Source organism: Centrocercus urophasianus, unplaced genomic scaffold, assembly GCF_019232065.1.
Source record: "Centrocercus urophasianus isolate 14NV4802_14NV808 unplaced genomic scaffold, USGS_Curo_1.0 seq_527, whole genome shotgun sequence".
NCBI classification, from domain to species: Eukaryota; Metazoa; Chordata; class Aves; order Galliformes; family Phasianidae; genus Centrocercus; species Centrocercus urophasianus.
Window position 1 is genome coordinate 6,928 of NW_024885119.1, and position 20,709 is coordinate 27,636.

The window sequence follows — 20,709 nt, forward strand, 5'->3', positions numbered from 1 at the left end:
ATCTCTCTGTTTTGCAAGTGTGCAAAGCACCGCATGCCACCCATCTGTACACACATTCACACAGAATGACATGCCACATCCCCAATGATGCACTCACACAAAGCCCCAGACACAATCCCTACTCCTCACAAGCATGCAAAATCCCACACACCATCCCCACTGCACATGCATGTGCAAAACCCATGCAGTACCACCACTGCACACCAAGCAAAACCCCATATCCTAATGCCGTGCAGAACCGAGTTTGTCCCATCCCCAGCATGCATTGGATATCAACGTACAACAGAGTGCCTGTGAAGCTGCTTGCTTCCAGCTCTGTCCCTGAAGCTGCTTTTCACTTGGGACACCATCCTGCCTGCAAGCACGCACAGAAAGCCCCGTGCATCAGCCCTCCTGCAAGCACTTGTGCAAAGTGCTGTGCATCATTCCTCCCGCCAGCAGATGTGCAAAACCCCATGTACTATTCCTCAGCAATCTGCCGTAAAAGATGCTGTACACCATCCCTCCTGCAAACACATACAGAACAGACCACTGTCCCCCCTTTTACATCCGTGATGCCCCATGATGCCCCACACACCATCCCCAAAGCACGCAAACGTAGCGAGCCCCATATGCCATCCATCCACCCACCCATCCATCCATTCATCTATCCTTCTCTGCCACAAGCGTGCAAAACCGCCATCAACACAACACAACACAACACAACACAACACAACACAACACAACACAACACAACACAACACAACACAACACAACACAACACAACACAACAACACAACCCCCAAGCTCCGCCGCGCGCGCGCCAACTTCAGCTCCGCCCCCTTCACCTGCGCCGCCGGGACGGGCAGCGTCACCAACCAATCAGACCGCCTAGGCTGCTGCGTTTCGCAACCAATGAGAAGCGCGGTGGCGCGGAGAAGCCCTGCCCCGGGGCGGGGGGCGTGGCGGCGGAGGGGGCGCCATGCGCCATGTCATGGAGGCGCAGTGCGCGGGCGGCCATTGACGGCGCCGGAGCTGCGCGCGGAGCGGGCCGGCAGCCCGCGGCGACCCCGCGCACACCGCCCTCTTCCCGTCGGCGGCGGCCGCGTCCCCACGGCCGCACCCCGGCCGCCCTCCCTCGCCAGTGCGGAGCCGCGGGTGGGGGGGGCGATGGAGATGAAGAAGCGCATCAACCTGGAGTTGCGGAACCAGGCCCCCGAGGAGGTGAGCGGCGCCGGGGCACAGCCGCGCTCCCGCCGGCCCCGTCCCGCTTCCGCCCCGGCTCCGGGCGGCGCGGACGCGGCGGCTCCGCCGAATCTGGGTCACAGCGGTGGCGCAGGAGCCGCGCGGGGCCGGGCGGCGCTTTCGGGCCGCGCTGCGCGCCGTTCCGCGGGGCCTCGAAGTTGGCTGCGGGGCGGGGTTTGCGCAGCGCTCTGCTCCCCGCGAGGCTTTTGTTGCTTTCGGTTTTTCCCTTTCGGGATCCCCGCGCCCGCTGCTTGGTTCGCAACTTGCGCGCGAGGTCGCGGCGCTCCGAGTTCCGCCTTCAGCTGCAGCTCGGGGTCCCGCCGTTACGTTGGCGTCGTGGTTTCGATTTAATTTCTCTTTTAGTTTTCTCACTCTGCTGAAGGAGGTCCCGGGGCGCCGCCCCGCCGCGAGTTCCGAATGTCCCGAGCGGCGCTGCGCCGCCTCCTCCCTCCCCGCCGCTTCCCCTTTCCGGGGAAACTTCCATTAAATAATGCTATCGATATTAAAAAGAAGCCCCGAGTTCCCAGGGCGGGAAGATCGCGGAATCGTAGAATGCCTTCGGTTGATGGGAACTTAAATATCGCAGCACGGTTGGGATGGGGGGGGGACCTCGCGGGCCCCCATTCCTACTCCTTGCCCTGGACTTGCCGCTCCCTGCCAGCTCAGGCTGCCCAGGGTCCCCCACAGCCTCTGGAAACTCCGGGGATGGAGCACCCATGCTGCTTTGGGCAGCAGTGCCGGGTTTCTGGTTGGGTGCCCGGGAGGCTGTGGGTTCCTCTCTGGAGGTAGCACAGACCCACCTGGATGCCTGCCTGTGCAGCCTGCTGCAGGGGGCCCGCTTTGCAGGGGGGCTGGATGCGGTGATGTCTGGAGGTCTCTGTCGGCCCCTACAATTCTGTGATCCTGTGAATTACACCCGCTGCCTCACTATTCCATCTGCCCACGCTCCCGTGGATGCTCTGCAGCGAGGTCAGCCAGGACGCCATCGACCCACCCAGGACTAAAGTCCAGGTTTGGTATCGCAGTGCATGAAGAGAGCAGCCCGATGCGCAGGGATTGTGGAAGAGGTGCACTGAGCTGTTTGTTCAAGCCAGCAGCACGTGCTGCCCCAGCTCAGCCACAGGGGTCACAGAAGGGCTGCATTGTTTTGGGTGCAGATGTGCACTGGAGGCGTGGTGACCCCCAGCTCTACTTATTGTGGATGGAAAACAAACCCATGTTGAGACTTTACTCGAAGTTGATAAGCTGTGCGAGTCGAGTGCTGCTGCTGCACGAAGCGGCAGCCTTGTAATCACGTTAGTTGGAAGCATACAAGAAAACGGAGCGGTGGCCTTATTAATGTCCTCTCTAATGAGGGATATGTTCACAGAGGATGAAGTGATTTTTAAATTAATTAGCTGCTCCTTGTTGCTTCCCCTGCATTGATTGTCTTGTTGTTTTAGTAGCAGTGGAAGTTGTTCAGTTGGGCTTAATTAACTTGCAGAACTCACTGCTAAAATAATCAGGAGCTGGGAGACTTAGGATTTGGAAAGAATTGGAGTGACTTTATAAATATGTGCAGTGAATGATTGGATTTGATAAATGAGTTAGTGGTTCACTCGTATGGAAAACCACGGATGAGTTTTAGCCCTGGCTGACGTGAAGAACCTGCCTGGTGGGATGCCCACCTTTAACAGAGCAGGTTCCCCATGGAGAGGTTCCCTTCATTCCCAGCAGTGCTGTGCTGGAGCTGGGCTCTGACCTGTGCTGTGCTGGCACTGTGGGAAGCCCTGCAAGCGTCCGTCAGCAAAGCTGCTACTTGTATTTTATGGAAGCAGCTGCCCAAAATGTGCTCGGTGGAAGAGAAGTTGTTACATGCTTCTCATGTAGGCTGGTGTAGGCTGGTAGACTTCAGACCACAACTCTGGTCTCAATTATAAAAAACACCAACAGACAACCCCTCCGAAACACGTTTAACGGTCACCAAGTTGCGGTTTTGGTTAAACGCGTGGTTTAGTGGTGCTCATTCAGCTGCCTTGATATCCTGTTTGAAGGTGACGGAGTTGGTGCTCGATAACTGCAAGTCCAGCAATGGGGAGATTGAAGGTCTGAACGATTCCTTTAAGGAACTAGAGTTTCTTAGCATGGCCAATGTGCAGCTGACGTCGCTGGCCAAGCTGCCCACGTTGAGTAAGCTCCGAAAGGTACGTGTCTCACCTGCCCAGACAGCAGGATTTCATAGAATCACAGAATAGTTTAAGTTGGAAGGGATCCTAAAAGGTCGTCTGGTCCAACATCCACAGATGGAAAGGAAATCTGGAGGGTTGAGTCTTCAAGGATTCGCATATTATCGCTGTGAGATTGCAGGCACTGCGGTCTGGTCTACATTAACATTTGAAGGTTTTGTGGGCATCTCCAGCTAATTTTGGCCAAATTGGTCTCAGTCAATGGCTCCTACCTAGAGCAGCAAGTACTTTGTCTGCTCACTGAATGTTGGCCATGTCTTTGAGAGCTGATGGTCAGTAGCAGGCGCTTGGTTGCTCAGCCAGTGCAGGACTGGCACACATTGCTTGCTGATCAAAGACGTGCAGTGAATTCCAATATTATCTGTTCTACAGGCTTAGATATCCAAGCCCATGATGTTTTCAGGAGAACTTCTAAAATGATCAGTTTAAAGGAACGTTTTGTAAGCTGAATATTAGCTAGCTAGCACTGTGGGAAGCGTTCAACTTTGTGATTAAGCTTCTAAGTTAAAAACTGTGCTTACTGAATCTGATGGTAAGAAACCAAGCTTTTAATTCCTTTACTTTTGCTGTGCAATAGTTGGAGTTGAGTGACAACATCATTTCCGGAGGCCTGGAGGTCCTTGCAGAAAGATGTCCAAATCTCACATATCTAAATCTAAGTGGCAACAAAATCAAAGATCTTGGCACTGTGGAAGCTCTTGTAAGTATGGAATGAGAGGGGCAACTGAAAGTTTAAATGTAACAAGTACTGGTTTTTATTAAGTTTTTGCAGTAGAATGGTAGAAGCAGGTACAAGGATTTCACATGAGAAATTTTGTCAAGTATGGAAGATGAAACAACATTGGGTTTAGACTAGTGCAGTGTTAGAAATGAAGTACAAAGATACCTGATATATTCTAGCTACTTTTATTTCTTTTCAGCACAACTAAGGGCACCCCAAATGAAATTTCTTATCTATTGTACATGCTATCTGTTATTTTTCCTTTGCTGGCTCAGGTGTTTCAGGGTTGTTGGTGATTCGGTTGGTCCTGACTTGATTAGCTCCATGTCATGCTTTTTAGAGGCAGTTCTTGTAAACACAGCACTGTAAAATTCCTTCTGTGTTAGTGATGGGATGTACTGAATGAGAGCTGTTGAGCTTCTGTTGTGTCTTTGATAGAAAAGTTGCCAAGTTACATATTGCTAATCCTCTTGTGTTGGTTTGTGAAGATACGGCAGCTGCTCATTAGACAAAATATAAGCTTTCACTGAACCTGTGAAGTAGTTAGGTTGTGTCTTAGCAGTTAGGAGCACACCTGAGCAATGGGTGGTTGAGGTGGAGGAGGAAGCTGCCTACAGCTGCTGCTTGATCTGCATCTCATTGTGCCAGCATAAGGATTATTTGTTATTTGTTATTGTTTGTTATAGACTGCATTTTTGTTAAGCTTTTGTAAAGGTCATCAGTCTGCCTTTATTGTGGGTTGACCTAGCAGTTATGAGACAAAGCAAAGTGGTTGGAGTGCTCTACAGAATAAATGCTTTTCAGATCTGAGATGCTTGCCAGGATACAGGTGGCTTGTTCTGCATGTGTGTAAAGTCTGGAAGGTGGGAGATCATCATCAGTTGTCTAGTTGTTACTGTAGTTCTCAGTCCTACCAAGTGCCTGCTTGCAGTTAAATCAAACTGCTGAAAAGCTGCTGGAGCTGAGCTTTTGGGCATGGCTATGAGAACCAAACCAGGCTCTGCAAACAACAAAGCATCCTCATGTAGGTGTCACGCAGTGTGCGCACGGTGCCTGTCTGCGTGGTTGTGTTGGCCGTGCTGCAGATGTGCTGTGCAGTTGGTCTGCAAGAGCATTCCATTAGAAGTTCAAATAACACTTCAAGTTTTTACTGAGTGGGGAATAAAATAGTGAGTAGGAATGAAGCAGTGGGGATAAAATCTGTATCTGGCTGTATTTGGGCTATGACAGCACTGTAACTTGAGGCACCATTTGGTTGTATCGAGCGGAGGGGGAAAAATAAACTCTGTTTGTTTTCAGCAAAATCTTAAAAACTTAAAGAGCCTTGACCTGTTCAACTGTGAGATTACAAACCTCGAGGATTACAGGGACAGCATTTTTGATCTGCTTCAGCAAATCACATACCTGGATGGATTTGACCAGGAAGATAACGAGGCACCGGACTCAGAAGATGATGATGATGAGGGTGAGTTCCTGGAATAAGCTGTGGATGCAAACAGTGCACTGTAATGAAATGTACATGTAGCGTGGCTCATGGTGACTTTTTGAGTGCGTTGGCATTGTACTCTGCTCTTATTTTTGAGGCGTATAGTTTTAGAATTTGTTTGGTGTTAGCACACTGGTTCAGAATGAAAAGTCACGTCAAAGGTTTTAAGCTCTTGTGGAAGCCTTTTGAGTGTCAGGAAGCAGAGTAAAGGTGTTGTTGCAAAGATTAGCAATATTCCTAAAACATATTATTGCCAGCAGTAATGTAGTTAGCAGAACTGACGCAGAGCAAGGGGACAACAGCTTTTATGGTGTTTCCCTATGGAAAGAACACAAAACGAAGGGGAATTGCTGAAGTATGACACAAATTTCTGCACAAAAGCTGTACAGACCCTTTTGATCTGATCTCAGTGACTAATGAGGCTATTTCTGTTGTTTTCCTCATTGCTGCTAATCAGTCTGAAATGAAACCCATAGGAGTAGGTCTGTCAGTGCGTGGCTACAAATCTGTGTTGATGTGATGGTAGGAGGAGCACGTGTTCTTCTGGAAACCTGGCTTAGTGGATAATTATCAGAGGCAAAACTGCTAGGAGTAAACATCCGAAATGTATTTGAGTGTTAGCAAGCAGGATAGGGCTCTTGTTGTGGTGGTGTGTGTGCACCCAAATAACTGGCTAAATTTGGGTTATGTCCTCTAATGGGTGAGGCTTCCAGTGCTTTCTTCTGGCTTTAATTCATTAGCTAGTGGCTGCCACTGCCACGTGCTGGGTCAGCAGTGCCCAGTAGTAACCACGTGTCACAGTCTGGAAATCCATGCAGAAAATAATTTGGTGAGAGCCAAATGTCTATAACATAAATGTAAGACTAAACTCAATAGTGGAAAATGCATAGGAAAATTACTATGAATTTGAAAATGAATTGTAGAGTCACCTCATCATTTCTTCTAATTCACTTAATTGGAAGCGTGAACATGGTGGTGTGCTCCAGACAGAAAAGCAATGAGAGATCATCTCTTTGGGACAGTAGGTGTTTCAGTGTAAGGGATTAAAAAACAGGCAGAACGAGCACGATATATTATATTTACCCTTAAGTACTTTGGGGTTTGATTTTGCAGACAAGCTGCTTTTCCACTGGTTACAGTTTCTACTCCCTTGCAGGAATTTACATATGCAGCTGCTTCAGACATCAAGAATTTTGCCTGAAGCTTGTGATGTAAAAAAAGTCAGTAGCCTTTCTTCAAGGAAAATTGTTACAGCAGCTAACTTGATTTCAATCACAGTTGTTTCCCACAGAACCTGCATTAAAAAAAAAAAACAAAACTGGAAGAAGCATTAGAACTGGCTTAACCTAGCACATGTTAGTTTGCATGAAGAGAAGTTAATGAAACTTAATTGCAACATATTAAGTGCATTTTTCATTTCTGAAGGAGACGAAGATGACAATGATGAAGATGAGGATGAAGCCGGTCCCCCAGGAGAATATGAAGAAGAAGATGATGAAGATGATGGAGGCTCAGATCTTGGGGAAGGTGAAGAGGAGGAGGAAGTTGGTCTTTCATACCTGATGAAAGAAGAGATTCAGGTAAAGAGAGGTTAAGGTGAAGTTAGTATTCTCTGCCAAATGCAGACAATGGGGAGAAACTGCCTACAGAGTTCTGTGTTCATTTAAATCTGTAGGCACCGAGTATTGTGAACACAGCTGGATGCAGTGAGGTATCTTAGAGTGCTGCTTTCACTGAAATAGGCAGTACTGACTTGAACGTGAGTGCTGGCTGTCAGTTATGAAGGTGCTTCTGGCTGACCTGCTGGGCGTGCTTCACTTTCATCTCACCCCTTCATGCTGCAGGATGCCAGCGTCGTTTTATTCCCTGTAAATTAAAGAGTTGGTTTTGCCCAATGTTTTGAAACCATGCTCTACTACCAATTAAACACTCAAGTTAGATACATGAAGTAAAATAAATTCATTTTGGAAAACTGAAGAGGTCAGGTTGGTCTTCTAAAAGAGAGGAACGCAGCAACAGCGCATTGCTGGTGCTTCAGGTGAGATGAAGGAAGGTCTGCTTTTTGCTGTAGTAAATACTGCTGCGCTTTTTTTGAGTGTTGTCTGGTGGTGGTGTTGAAAAGCTATGAAAATCAGTCCCAGGGCCTGCTAGGTAAGACTTTGCCATGAAGCAAGTAGAGAATATTAAGCTAGAATAAGGAAATGCACGTGGTTTTTAGGGTTATGGATGGATTCTTGCAATTCCTGTGGTCCACGGAAGTCAGGCTCAGGAGTCACAGTTTGGTCCTCCTCTTTGGCAACTTCAAGACTTTCAGTTGGAGAATGTGTGAAATTTTGTAAGCGAGTCTGTAGCAAGCAGCTCCCATGTTTCACATCTAAAATTCTGTCACTTCAAAAATGATGTCACTTCTGTTACTGCTGATAAGAGTTGACATCATACCAGCTTCATTTCCCAGGGATGTGCAGAAAATCTTCATCTGAACTCCATTTTTATGTGCATTTTGTTCTTCTAACCACATGCTTTGTTGTCTTCTGCACTCTTACAAGTGTAACTCCATACTTGTGTTGCTGCTCTGAAGAGACTGAAATGTTTTAAATTCCTTCTTAGGGTCAGCATTTCAGCAAAGTTTGTGTATGGTGCGATTCTTTACAAATATTTCACAATTTTTTTTAAAGGATGAAGATGATGATGATGACTATGTTGAAGAGGGAGGTGACGAGGAGGAAGAAGGTAAGTCCTCAGCTTAAGTATTAATGTTGACTAAAACTATTATTCTGTAACCTAACAAGTCTGGGATGTGGAACTTTGCTGACAAAAAGCACTGACTGGTTTCTGTAGACATACTAAGCTCAAGCAAGGGCCTGAGAAGGTAGCATAGCAACTCTGTAGTAGCTGGTGTTTTTTCTCCTCTGTTGTAAAATAAAAAGAAGAGAGGAATGACACTTTTCCAAGACTTCTGTTGAAGTATGTTTCTAAAATGAAAGAGCTTGCATTTTGTCTGCAGGCAGAAATATTTGTTTTTCAAGAGGGAGAGGAGATGGATGGACACTTCTGTATGCTTTGTATGTGCACAGCCACTGCAATACCTTCACTTGCAAAGCGTCGGGAGGACCAGTAGCTGCAGTCCTCTATCGAGATGAAAATGGCTTCCTTCCTTACAGAAACTTTTCACCTAAGAGGAAACTCTAGGGTGCAAACCATTTCATCTTTCAGTGCCAGAAGATAAGCAGGACAGATGTGTTACTCATTCTTCCTTGCACCTTGTTTGAGGCTTGCAAACCGTTCAGGGTCAGGACCAGCCTTAAGTTTGAAGCTCCTTGTCTGTTTTGGAGCACAGGAAAAGAAGTTGCAGTGCTGACAGAAGGCTAATTCCTGCTTCTCGTGCTCTTATCAGGCACTCTGCTTGGTGGAACGAGAGATGGGTTGCCTAGCTGTGCGCATCTCTGTGTTCCACATGGTGAGATGGGCACCATGTAGGACCACCAGCTTATTACCAGCCAGCAGTTGCTGAATTCCTTCAGAAAATAAATATATCAAGCCTCATCTGAAAGTCAGCTGGCTTTTCCTTCTCTTGTTTAAATTTCTAAACTTTCTCGTTACGTTAGTGCCCATCTGATTTGTATGCTTGGCTTAATGGAGCAGTTTTTGGAGATGTGTCTTGCTCTTGAAAAACTGGAAATCTGAAGTAGCAATACTCAATTCTTCCCATTTGCAATTGCAGCATTCAAATTTATAAAGACAACAAAGCAGGTGGTTAGGATGGCTAATTAGCCAGGAAATGAGTGCTGGCAGTTAAATCTCTTTGACAGGATTGCATTTCGTGATTCCACCACAAGAGTGCATAGTCACTGACTGAGCGGGGCGTATTTCTAAGAATAAGCTGAGAGATTTTTATCCAAGAAACAGTTTGTCAAGTGGAGAGAGATCAGAACAGATTTGATTTGGTATCTGCAGAAACTGCTGGGTTTTGGGCTGGATGCATGTGCCTTCAAAAATTCAGAGAGGTGGAAAAAATACTTCAGTTCTTAAGTACATGCTAACAGTCATTTATATACATATTTATATTATCACTGGTGCATCTCAATATTCTGTAATGCTTAGTTTATATTTAGTTGAATGTAGCCTGCCTGAATTATTCAGAGTAAGGTAAATGATCTTTTTGAGAACCACGGGCACCCCACGTCGCAGTGGTCAGCACATCAGCCTCGCGCAGCAATCGGGTTCCACTGTGTTTGCTGAACGCTTTAACAGCATCTGTGTGTGTGAATGGGATGTAATGAGATCTTTTCCTTAGCAGAGGGTGTTCGAGGGGAGAAGAGGAAACGAGATCCTGAAGATGAAGGCGAGGAAGAGGATGATTAATTTGTTATAGACGACGTAGGACCAGATTCTTAAGTTTCAGAACACGCAATAGTGATTATGCAGATCTGTATGTCTCCATGTACCATAGATGTCCCTACAGAAAATGTTAACTTTTTATAGGAGAAGTGTGGTTTTACTATTCTTGCCCTTTTTATCATTCCAAATAAGATATAATAGCCTGTTAGTGAACCTATATGTAGAAAAAAGATTTTCAACAATATATTCACTGAAGCCATTGTCTAGTTTTTCCCTTAGAGTTTTATTAGGAGCTCTTTAATTTTATACAAGCTTGCTGTGTTGGTCATCATTTCTCCAGAGTTAAAACACCTATCTTACATGGATTTAATATCATAAATTTCCTTCAAGATTTTCAGGTTTTTATACTTAAAAAGTTGAACTCAGAAATGCTACGTGGCAAATTTGAGTCTGTTTCAAATGAGGAGTTGACAGCAGTCTTGAGTTTACCAGGGATTCTGTTTGAATTCAACAGCTAGGTTGTGCTTTGCTTCAGCTTTTGTAAAGGTGACTCCTGTAACTTTTTAAAGTCTTCTACCCTGATTTGCACGCTAACATTGCAAAGCATAAATGGGTTTCAGGAGATTATTTTTTTTTTTCCTGCTTGTTTAGAAGTTGGGTGTTTGCTGAAGATACATTCCCAAAGATATCGTGGCAAACTGAGAGGGCTGTAATTCTCAAACTTCTCTCCAAAACACAGAGTCATTGTAGGTATGAACAGAAGTAACTAATCTCTAGTTCCAAACTGGTTTACAAAAAGTGTTTGAACTTTCACTCATCTAGCTGTTGCATTGTCGCTTCAGGAATTCGGCAGTCATTGTGCTTGGCTATCAGATGTATGCATTTCTAATGCAGAAGTTAACGGGTAACTCCTTCAAGCACACTTTCCAGATTACCCCACATGCTTTTATAAAATCATCAAAGAGGGAAAGATGCACATAAGGGAGTCTTTCCTTACAGGTCGCCTCTTAAATTTTTTAAGTCTGGTTGTAGGCAGAATGTTCAGGTCATGTGTAGCACTAGCTGATCGTTCCGGGCTTTTATACTGAATGGCTGCAGAGCCTTGTTCCATTGCTTATGGTTGGCGGCAGTACAGGAGGCGTGCAGACTCTTCTAGCAGCCTGGTTGTGACCAAGAGGCCGTAATAATTCTGCCCAGTGGATTCATGTGTTCCATTTGAGCCACAGCAAAGCAAGCTCAGACGTACAGCATTCGTTTTCCGGTCATTATTTGGATTTAAAGCGGTAGTCTTGATATAAAACTAATTTACATTGTTTCATGTAGGTACTGAACCAAATATCACACACAGCTTTATTCAAGAGACTTATTTTTGTATGTCTTGGTTGATGGTAGCTGTCATTAAGAGGGGGGAGACAACGAGGGTGGGGAGGAGGGGATTTCCTGAACCTAAGTAAAAGTCAGTCACCCATAGACTGGTTGTTTGTGAATATTTAATAGGGTATTTCACACACTAGCAGACTTTTTAAATGTGACTTCCTGCTCTTAAGTTTAGATACTGCAGGGTTGAAGTTGTTCTGCAAAGCCCAATTTCTTGTGTGTTGTTTTTTTTTCCCCAAATAGAGCCTTAAATTACAGTTTCTCATGTAGCCGTGAAGCATAGCCAGCCATTGACGGTGTCTGTATGAAATGAGTCAGGCAGATGGCAATAGACTGGAAATAAACTGACTAAAATTTTGGCAATTTTTCATGGATATCTGTAAAGACACTAGAAAAGTAGTGGTAAAACTACGTTTGCAACCACAATCTTAAGTTCCTGTGTTTGTGTATGAATACTGAATGAATAGAAATCTTAGGTAAGTGCACATCCTATCTTGTCGTGGAGGCTCTGTGTTCGAGGCAGTTGTTTTGTGATCAGCTTTGAGATAGAAAAGTGTTTTTCCACCTTGTTGCTTTTTTTTTTAATCTCAGTGGATGACTGAAAATTGCTATTTGTAAGCGTGCACTTTTAAAGTACTTCATTATCAGGGTTTTCCTTAACTGTCTCTTACTGATGCATATAAAATTAGTTTTAAATGGGAACGTTTACTATTCTGAATTAAAATTATTTCAGTACCAGTCACATTTCAGTAAGTCAGTCTAATTTTAACACTGAGTTAGTGTGACAAAGCAAAATGAGCTTAGGTGGGGTAAGCAGACTTTCCCTTGATATGCAGACTGAACACTTCCTAAATCAAATTGCAGTGCAGTGCATCATCAGCTGCTATGTCTACAAAATCTGAGCCTCATGCTGATGTGGAACATATTACTTTAGAATTGTTTCAAAACAGCATTTAGCTGAATTATGAACTAGGTAATTACTTATGAGCTAGGTGAGGGGGTGCAGAGTGACCAAAGGCAAAACAGACGGGACAGGGAGGGATGGGGGGTGAGCCAAGGAATGCGGCCTTACCTCTCACCACTCCAGGCTCTTGTGCTCACCTACTGGTTCACACTGTGCCACTGCAGCAAGAAATAAAACCTGCAAGTCACGATAACTCAGCAACTGGGGTGGAGAATATTGTAACAACTTCTTGAAACTGACTGTAATATCCCCTCCTATTTAATTGGAATATCAGAATAATCTGCGCCTGGTTTCTTAGAATCAGTTGTAATATCCCCTCCTGTTCTTGCATGTGTCTCTACAAATATCCTAAGCTGTCCCTTCATGGTGTGCAGGCGAGGAGAGGCTGCTCCCTCTGCACCCAGCGTTGCGCAGTGCTGATTGAGGTGCGCCTGCTTTGTGACCTCCTGGTGTTACGGACTTTGATTTTCCGCAGGTCAACATGAACCTTAGTTCCTGAGTAATTCTGTCTTTTCCTCAGCATTACCATCTAAGCATCATTTCATATTTGTCAGCTTGGCATGCAATTAAACAGCATAGCATTTTTTTAAAAATAAATAATACAGAGCCTCCAGATAACTTTTGAAACTTTTTTGCTTGGTGGGTGGACTTTTCATGCAAATATGTAAGGGTGGGTTTTATATTTTGTAGAGGTTTTGTCCTACTTCAATGCTCTTTGTATGGCAGTATGTATATAGTGTGTTTTGGTTCCTTATCAGACTCTTTCCTTAAACTTTGGAGTAACTGATTTTGTGCAACTGTGTTTTGAATAAAGCCATGGCAGTGTTAAATTAAGCAACCCTGCAGTACTCTTCTGATAATTTTTAGTTGTAACAAGACATGTTTCCTCCCTACGTGTGCTGTAAATTTTAAATTAAAAAGTTTTCAAACTGAATTATTTCAAATAAATTGAGACTGCTGTATTGAATTACTTCTTTTAGTACGTCTGCAAAGAGAAGGCTGTGTTCCTTCAGGAATGGAGTTAGAGGTAAGTCTTCCTGGTGTCCTTTTGCTACTGAAGAACTTCTGGGGTTAGACTTTGTGTTTAGTGGTATTGTATTTCCTGGTAATGTTGTAGTTGATGCAGGACACAATGTACAACCCAAACTGTTTGTACCACTGTTTGGGTAGTTCACTTAGTGCTTCCAGATGGGTTTAATATAGAAATATTGGAGCTGAGGAGGCCTTTGTGTTCTCTATAAATCCACACCACTTGAGTGAAGTTATTTTGGCTGAATCTGAAGAAAAAGAAGAAAAATCAAGAGTCAGTCTGTATTTTGTTCTTTATAGTGTCGACTTGATGTCTGACAGCCCCAGCTCTTCGAAGTAGCTGCCTTGGTGTGCATAAGTGACTGCTCATTGAAGAATAGTGCTTTTTTTGTTTTGTTTTGTTTTTTGTTTTTTTTCCCCCTCCTGTGGACATTGCATTGTCTTTATTTTATTTTATCTGGATTAGTCCAGCATTCTTGGCAAGAATTCTCTGGGCACACTTGAAAAAGCTAGTAACTAAACACGCTTTTCTTGTACTAGATGGGTGATCAGCAGATTAATGGATGGTTGTTTTCTGGGCAGAAAGGGTGAGGGGGGGGCAGTTGCCTGTCTCTCTGAAGCCACACCGGCTGCATGATCCTTGTGCACCAGTTTGCCCACTAAAGCAAAGGCAAAGAGGGCTGACCAGAGCAAGGCCAGTGTGCTTTTGGAGGATAACGGTGATTTTAACTAAACTTGAGATGTGCCATTCTTGCAAAGAGAGGATGTTCCCAGTACAGGAAGGATGCAGAGCTTTTGGAGCAGGTCCAGAGGAGGCCACAAAGATGATCGGAGGCCTAGAGCACCTCAAGGTGCTCCGACAAGGGGGGGGGGGGGCGGCGCCCCTTTAAACTAGAATATGAAATTTAGGTTAGATCTTAATTAGAAATTGTTAACTCAGTGGGTGGTGAAGCCTAGCACAGCTGCCCAGAGGCTATGGATGCCCCATCCGCCCCTGGAGATGTTCAAGGCCAGGCTGGATGGGGCCCTGGGCAGCCTGGGCTGCTGTTAAATGAGGAGGTTGGTGGCCCTGTGTGTGGTGGGGGGGCTGGAGATCTGTGATCCTTGAGTCCCTGCCAATCTGGGCCAATCTGTGATTCTGTGTGTTGGAACTGGATCTCTAAGGTCCCTCCCAGCCCTGACCATCCTATGATTCCATGGAACGTAGTGCTGTGTGGGCACATCTTCCAAGTTGGGGAAAACTGGCTGGGTGGGGGCTGATGCTCTGGAGCGGTTCTGGAAGGAGAGCTGCCTGCTGCAGCCTGCTCAAAAGCCAGGCTGAGGGAGCTGGGCTCATTCAGCATGGAGAAGCTGCGGGGTGACCTCATTGCAGCCTGCAGGGAGCCTGCAGCCAGGAGGGGAGGCAGCTCTTGGAAAGCAGAGATGAGAGCATGGCTGGAAGAGGAGGGAGGGCAGCTGGAGGCTGGGGGTCAGGGAAGTTGTGTGCTGGGAGAGCGGTGAGGGGCTGAACAACTGCCCAAAGAGGCTGTGATTCCCCGTCCATCCCTGGAGATGTTGGAGGCCAGGCTGGATGGGGCCCTGGGCAGGCCCCATCAGTGGGGTGGGGGGCCCTGCCTCTGGCAGGGGGGCTTCCGGATCCTTCAGGTTCCTCTCCAACCCTGGCCATTCTGTGAAAATCTCCCCATTCCAGCCACGCCCCTCCCTTTTCTTCCCATAGCGGGGAGGGGCACCCTGCCTCAGCCCCCCCTTCCCCCCAGACCTAGGGCGCGCGGGGCCCAGCAGAATGGGAATCCGTTACCCACGGGGTTTCCTGGCTCCGGGCAGCAGGGGCCGAGCCGTGACCCCGCCTCTGATTGGCTGAGATTTGCCGCAGTTCCGCCCATCCGCGCGCTCCCGTCTTCCCACCCGGCCCCGCGCGCGGCAGGGGCGGATTTGAGGGGCGGCCGCGGTTTTCCTTGCGGCCGTTTCGTAACGGCTGAGGTGGAGCGGTGCCGTCACCCGCCGTGCTCCTCCAGCTTTGTGTCCGTGGGAGAATGCAAAGTGTATTTCCGAGTCCAGGCGCACACGGGAATAATGTTTCTGACGTCCTGTGTGAGGGAGAATGCGCGCAGCTTGGCTTTGCTGTGGGATCTGTGATTAAACGTGAATCACAGAGAAACCCTCGCTCCGAAGTGCAGGGGAAAAGTTCAGCTTCACCAAGCCGCCCTCATCTCCATCCCAGCGTCCAGGAGAGAAAAGCATTAATTTGTTTAGAAAGAACCAGTACTCCTCCTGCTGATGCTGCTTGTCCTGGTGAAATCACACCATTAAATATTTGAACTTTCTTACTGCTTTGAAATGCTACTGAAATGCACTTTTGTTTGCTGTCTTCCAGTTGTTCACATTTGACAGCAGTTAACACGCGCTTCGTCAGCACAAACCCATTTCAAAATGTTGTAAGACTGCATTTCTTCCACTATCTCGCCTCAGTCCCCCCTCTGTTATTTTAAAGCCATTCCCCCTTATCAGTCTGATCAAAGTCAGTCCCCCTCTTTTTATACAGCCTGGCAGCGATAGGACGGTGGGGTGGTTTTCATTTAAAAGGGGGGAGATTTAGGTCAGGTGTTAGGAAGGAATTCTTCACTCAGCGGGCAGTGAAGCCCTGGCAGAGCTGCCTGGAGAGCTGCGGGCGCCCCGTCCAGGAGGAGCCCGAGGCCATGGATGGGCCCTGGGCAGCCGGAGCTGGGGGGCAGCCGGCCCTCAGCCAGGGCTGGAAAGGATGGGCTCTAAGGTTCCCTTCAGCCTAAGCCATCCTATGTTCCAATAAAGTTCCTCTTATGAAACTTTTCCTCATCACAAAGCAGTTTGTTTTGTCACAGTGCACACAGTTAAACAACATTACGCAGCACTAACGTGCATTTGCACCTCAAAAGAAGAGTCCAGGTTATACGAAATCAGCACCCATGTGTGTGTTTCAAAATAGAAATTTATAGCTTAGTACTTCCAATTATTTTAAAGTGTATACTGCTAAGTCTTTCTCCACTTACAGGAAAGCCTTTTGCATAACGTCTGGAACCTCTCTTTGCATTTGAATCTCAATAACTGTTAGTCCCAGTTAATTCTTGTCAGAGAATTAGTGAATAAGTGTAACTCCTTAAATGTAGGCACTACACCAACACTTACGATTTTTTTTACATATGTATATATATAACAAGAGATTTTCATAAGCATTTACAAGCAAACAGGTGCTTGATTTCTCCATACCAACTCCCAGTTCTCTGATGGACCCAACTCTGCACAAAGCAGAACAGCCGAACCGTCACCAGCTGCAAACAAATGAGAAGAATTTATCAGCAAAACAAGACGAAAATGAAACAGGCTGAATGGGAAGAGATGGAAGGAAGGGTGGCTGTGCTTCTGGGATTCGGGAGCCTGGTGAGCCCATACCATTCTTTAAGTCTTCTCTGTAAATAATCACACTATGCTAAACGTTGAGTGTGATCACACTGCTCGTGTGCATCGATCCAGTGCTCGTGCTGAGGTTTGTGTCACTGCAGCCTGAGATTGCACCTCTTGAAATGCTTACAGCTTTTGGTGTTAAAGGTAACAAAAAATGATAAAAAAAAAAGTTTGGGGCTTGCTTTCTTTGAAGCGCAGACTGTGTGAGATGAAAGTATTTTATCTTGTGCTATAATGAGGGGTATTTCCATCTCAATTGATGCATATTGCCAGGGGTTGTAGGGTTGGTTGTTACTGAAACCTCCGACATCCACGTGTTTAATACGATTAATAAGAGGCTTTCCCTGAGAGAGCCTCTCTTTTTTTGCAGACATCTAGAGTTACTCCTTATTCAAAGCAGAGATCTGAGCAGACTAGTCATGCCTTTGTAAGAATGAGAAGGGATGGAAGGAGAAAGAATATTAATGTATCTCTGCTCTGGATTTCTGAATAGCTGTGGGCTTAAATTTCTGCGTAATTTCTGCATTAAGATTCAACATTTTCACGGCAAGGGAAATTCCAGGAACATCATGCTATTGAAAAGCAAAACTATTTCCTAGAACAAAGTGCAGAATCATGAAGATAGTACCATGAACCACCCACTGAGACGACCGTTACAGTTTGGAAATTCTTGCTGCATATCTTTCACTGCAGGTCTTTTAAAAGCTTTATTTGCAACTTTGGCAAATGCCCCAATATTTCTTTTTCCTCTCTCTAGTATACCTGAATTTCTAATGGTACAAAGTATGTACATGATGTCAGACATCACTTCTACGTGAAAGGTTAGTGCAAATATTCTTTGCTGCGTATGTGCGTATATTTCAGAATATATTAGAATTTTAAAAGCGTTTTAAAAAGAGGGATTATATGAGGGAGAACTGGAAAGCAGCAGCAGCTCTCTTTAACCTCTGAAAGGAAGAGGCTGCAGCAGCATGCAGTGTGCTGAGCAAGCCTCTGAGGGCCAGGTAAGGAGAGAGAGAGCTGGGAATCCCAGTGCTCGTGGCTGTGCTGCTCGTGAGGACTGCTAGCAAAGGACTTGGAGCTCTGTTCTGCAATTCCAGGAGCCTGCTTCAGTCGTGCTGAATCTGCCTCTGAATGCTGAAATTACTTAGCATTACTTAGCAGTAGTGTTTAGAGGACACAGTACTCTTAGACATATATCTTTAATTTCAGGAAGATTTGCCCACACTCTTGATGGAATTACTGATGGACAAATCACAGTAGAATCATAGAATCGTTTGAGTCAAAAGGGCTGTTTCAGTGTCATCTAGTCCAATGCCCTGCAGTGAACAGGGACAGCCACAGCTCAGTCAGGTTGCTCAGAGCCTGGTCCAGCCTGACCTTGAATGTCTCCAAGGATGTGGCATCCACCACCTCTCTGGCAACTTGTGCCTCACTACCCTTAATGAAAAAACTTCTTCCTTATATCCTTATATCCTATAATCTCCCCTCTTTTAGTTTGAAGCCGTTTCCCCTTGTCCTGTCACAACAGACTCTGCTAAAGACTCCATCCCTTCTTTCTTACTGCTCCCCTTTAGATTCTGAAAGGCTGCTCTCAGGTGTCCCTGGTGCCTTCTATTCTCCAGGTTGATCAGCCCCAGCTGGTTTTGGTGACAGCAACTATGTCATCGTTTTTTAGTAGCGTGGTGCCTTCCAGCCTTTCCTGTTTGTTTCCCATGAAACGCCGTGAGCGTTGATGTAGAGGCATGTCAGCTGGGCAGCTGGCCTTGTCACCTTCTTGGAGGATAACTCCTTAATTCCTTTATGTATTTCCCTTGTGTTTCCCGTTGCCTTCTCCTGTTGCTTCAGTGCTGCCTGGCTCCTTGGCGTTACATTTTAAGTGCACTGCAGTATGGCCAGCACATCTCAGGGCAGCACCGCGTCCCTCTGTGGATGCTGTGCCCACATTGTCGTGGGCAGGCACCATCACCCCCGCCCTCAGAATTCAGAATCAGGTAAGCAAAGCTAAGAGAAATCACAGTTGCGAAAGTGGAAGCAAATCTGTTTATTAAGACTCAATTTTCTTTAGCAATAACCTGGTTTTGTTATTCTAGAATGTATGTGGAAGCTGCTGTCTGTCAGATGTTCCCAATACAGCGTGATTTGAAAAGAAGAAAGCTGAAGGAACTCGCAGTGTACAGTCAGCTACAGGATTTTTTCCCCAGTTCTTCATGACTATTAGCTGCTCCAGCAGTGACAAATTGTTTGGGTGTCAGCAGCCAGTCACTTCTCTTTGACCAGAGCACCAATGGACGCTTGCAAATACATGGACTGTGTGCAGCTGTCTTGCATCACTGCAGTGATGGAGAGCAGTGATGAAGCTAACAAAGTCAGGAGCACTCAAAACTACACTAAGAGCTGTGTATTGCAAATTCCCAAATCAGGGCCTGTCCTGTCCTCTGCTGGTCACACCGTCAGAAGCCAGTGTCACAAATACATTCTTTCATGCTTTTGGGGGAAAGTGGCCATCAGAACATACATAATTCCGTGTTCTGGGAGGATAGAAAAAAACTTCATGCTGAGACGCTCGGAATAAAGATCGTTACATTTCTCCATCCGTGAAAACCCCCGGCGAGGCTGAAGGGGAAAACCTCCCGCATCTTGCTCCGGAGCGACCTCGTCTGGCAGATTTGAGCCTCCCAGCGGTTTGTTTTTTCCCTGTTCAGACACCACTGCCTCCTCTACTAAGGAGAGCATGCACAGCTCTGTGCAGGGCCGGCGAAACGAGGCTCTGGCCGCTTGGGAAGCACCTGCGTGGTGCTGCTGCAGCAGCTTTATTTTCTCATTTAACCCAGCGAATAGGAAGGGTGGCGAAGGCAGAGAAAGTAGGCATCATAAATACATACATCATACATACATCAATACATACATACATACATACATCATACATGCATACATCATACATACATCAAACATACATCCATACATCATACACACACATACATCATACGTACGTACATACATACATACATCATACACACATACATCATACATACATGCATCATACGTACAAACATACATACATACATCATACATACATGCATACATGCAGCAGTTCCCTGATGCCACATCTCCTCATGGTTTTGGAGATTTCTTTCAGCATTTCTTAGCGATGCAGTTCGGGACACCGAAGGTCTGCAGGCGGGCGGGCAGCGGGATCCGGCCCTTGGAGTAACGAGCGCCAGAGGGCAGCATCCACGCGGCAACGGAGCTCTGCCGGAGGACCGAGCCGTTTGTAAGGGAGGCAAGAGGACGTTTGGAAGAGACGCGTTTCGGTGCGCTCTGGACGCTTTGGCTGTATTCATTTAATCAAAATTGCTATTCTGAGATTGAAAACGCAGCCAATAAATAGCGCACGTTTCCGTCAACAATTCTAGTTGAGAATCTAATAAATGATTTGGTTTAATGTACAACGTTTCTGCTTGTTCCAGTGGTTTATCTATAATCCCTGTCTTTGCAACAGCCAGAAGCTGCCCATGACAAGTTGTTATTTTCCCCTTTGTTATGGAGCTGTGGCAGAAAACTGCGTTCTAAAAATGTTTCTTTCTGCTCGATTCAATTGGGAGCATTTGCTCAGGGTGGGGAGAAGTTTTCGTAACGCACAAACTAGGTGTGATGAATTCTGAACAAGCTGGCCCTGACAACTGAGCTCATCAAACTCCGTGCTTTTAATTTAGCAGAATATCGTGTGTCTTCATCCTCAGTGCTCGGTAGGAAGCGCTGAAGAGAACAGCTGTAAGGAGAGTTCCACTTTTTTTGAGCTGACACACAAATGGCACTTGGTGCAGCAACCTCTGCTCCTGCCAGCTGAGTGTTAGTGAGCAGCAAGGACAGCTTGGGGAACAACAGGGCAGTGTGCGGGGCCTGA

At 46.1% G+C, this 20,709-nt stretch overlaps 1 protein-coding gene across 2 annotated transcripts; it reads left to right on the plus strand.

Annotated features, from left to right (window-relative positions):
• Positions 1-1,076: 1,076 nt before the first annotated feature.
• On the plus strand, positions 1,077-13,283 carry ANP32E (acidic nuclear phosphoprotein 32 family member E). Of its 2 annotated transcripts, none has more exons than XM_042835444.1 (7): positions 1,077-1,203; positions 3,258-3,407; positions 4,027-4,149; positions 5,470-5,635; positions 7,082-7,236; positions 8,332-8,386; positions 9,951-13,283. In XM_042835444.1, exons 1-7 carry the CDS (start codon positions 1,150-1,152, stop codon positions 10,016-10,018), a joined length of 771 nt encoding a protein of 256 aa, XP_042691378.1. In that variant the 5' UTR covers positions 1,077-1,149; the 3' UTR covers positions 10,019-13,283. The 2 variants fall into 2 exon arrangements, with proteins under 2 accessions (XP_042691378.1, XP_042691379.1); XM_042835445.1 differs by having other exon boundaries at positions 9,954-13,283.
• Positions 13,284-20,709: the final 7,426 nt, after the last annotated feature.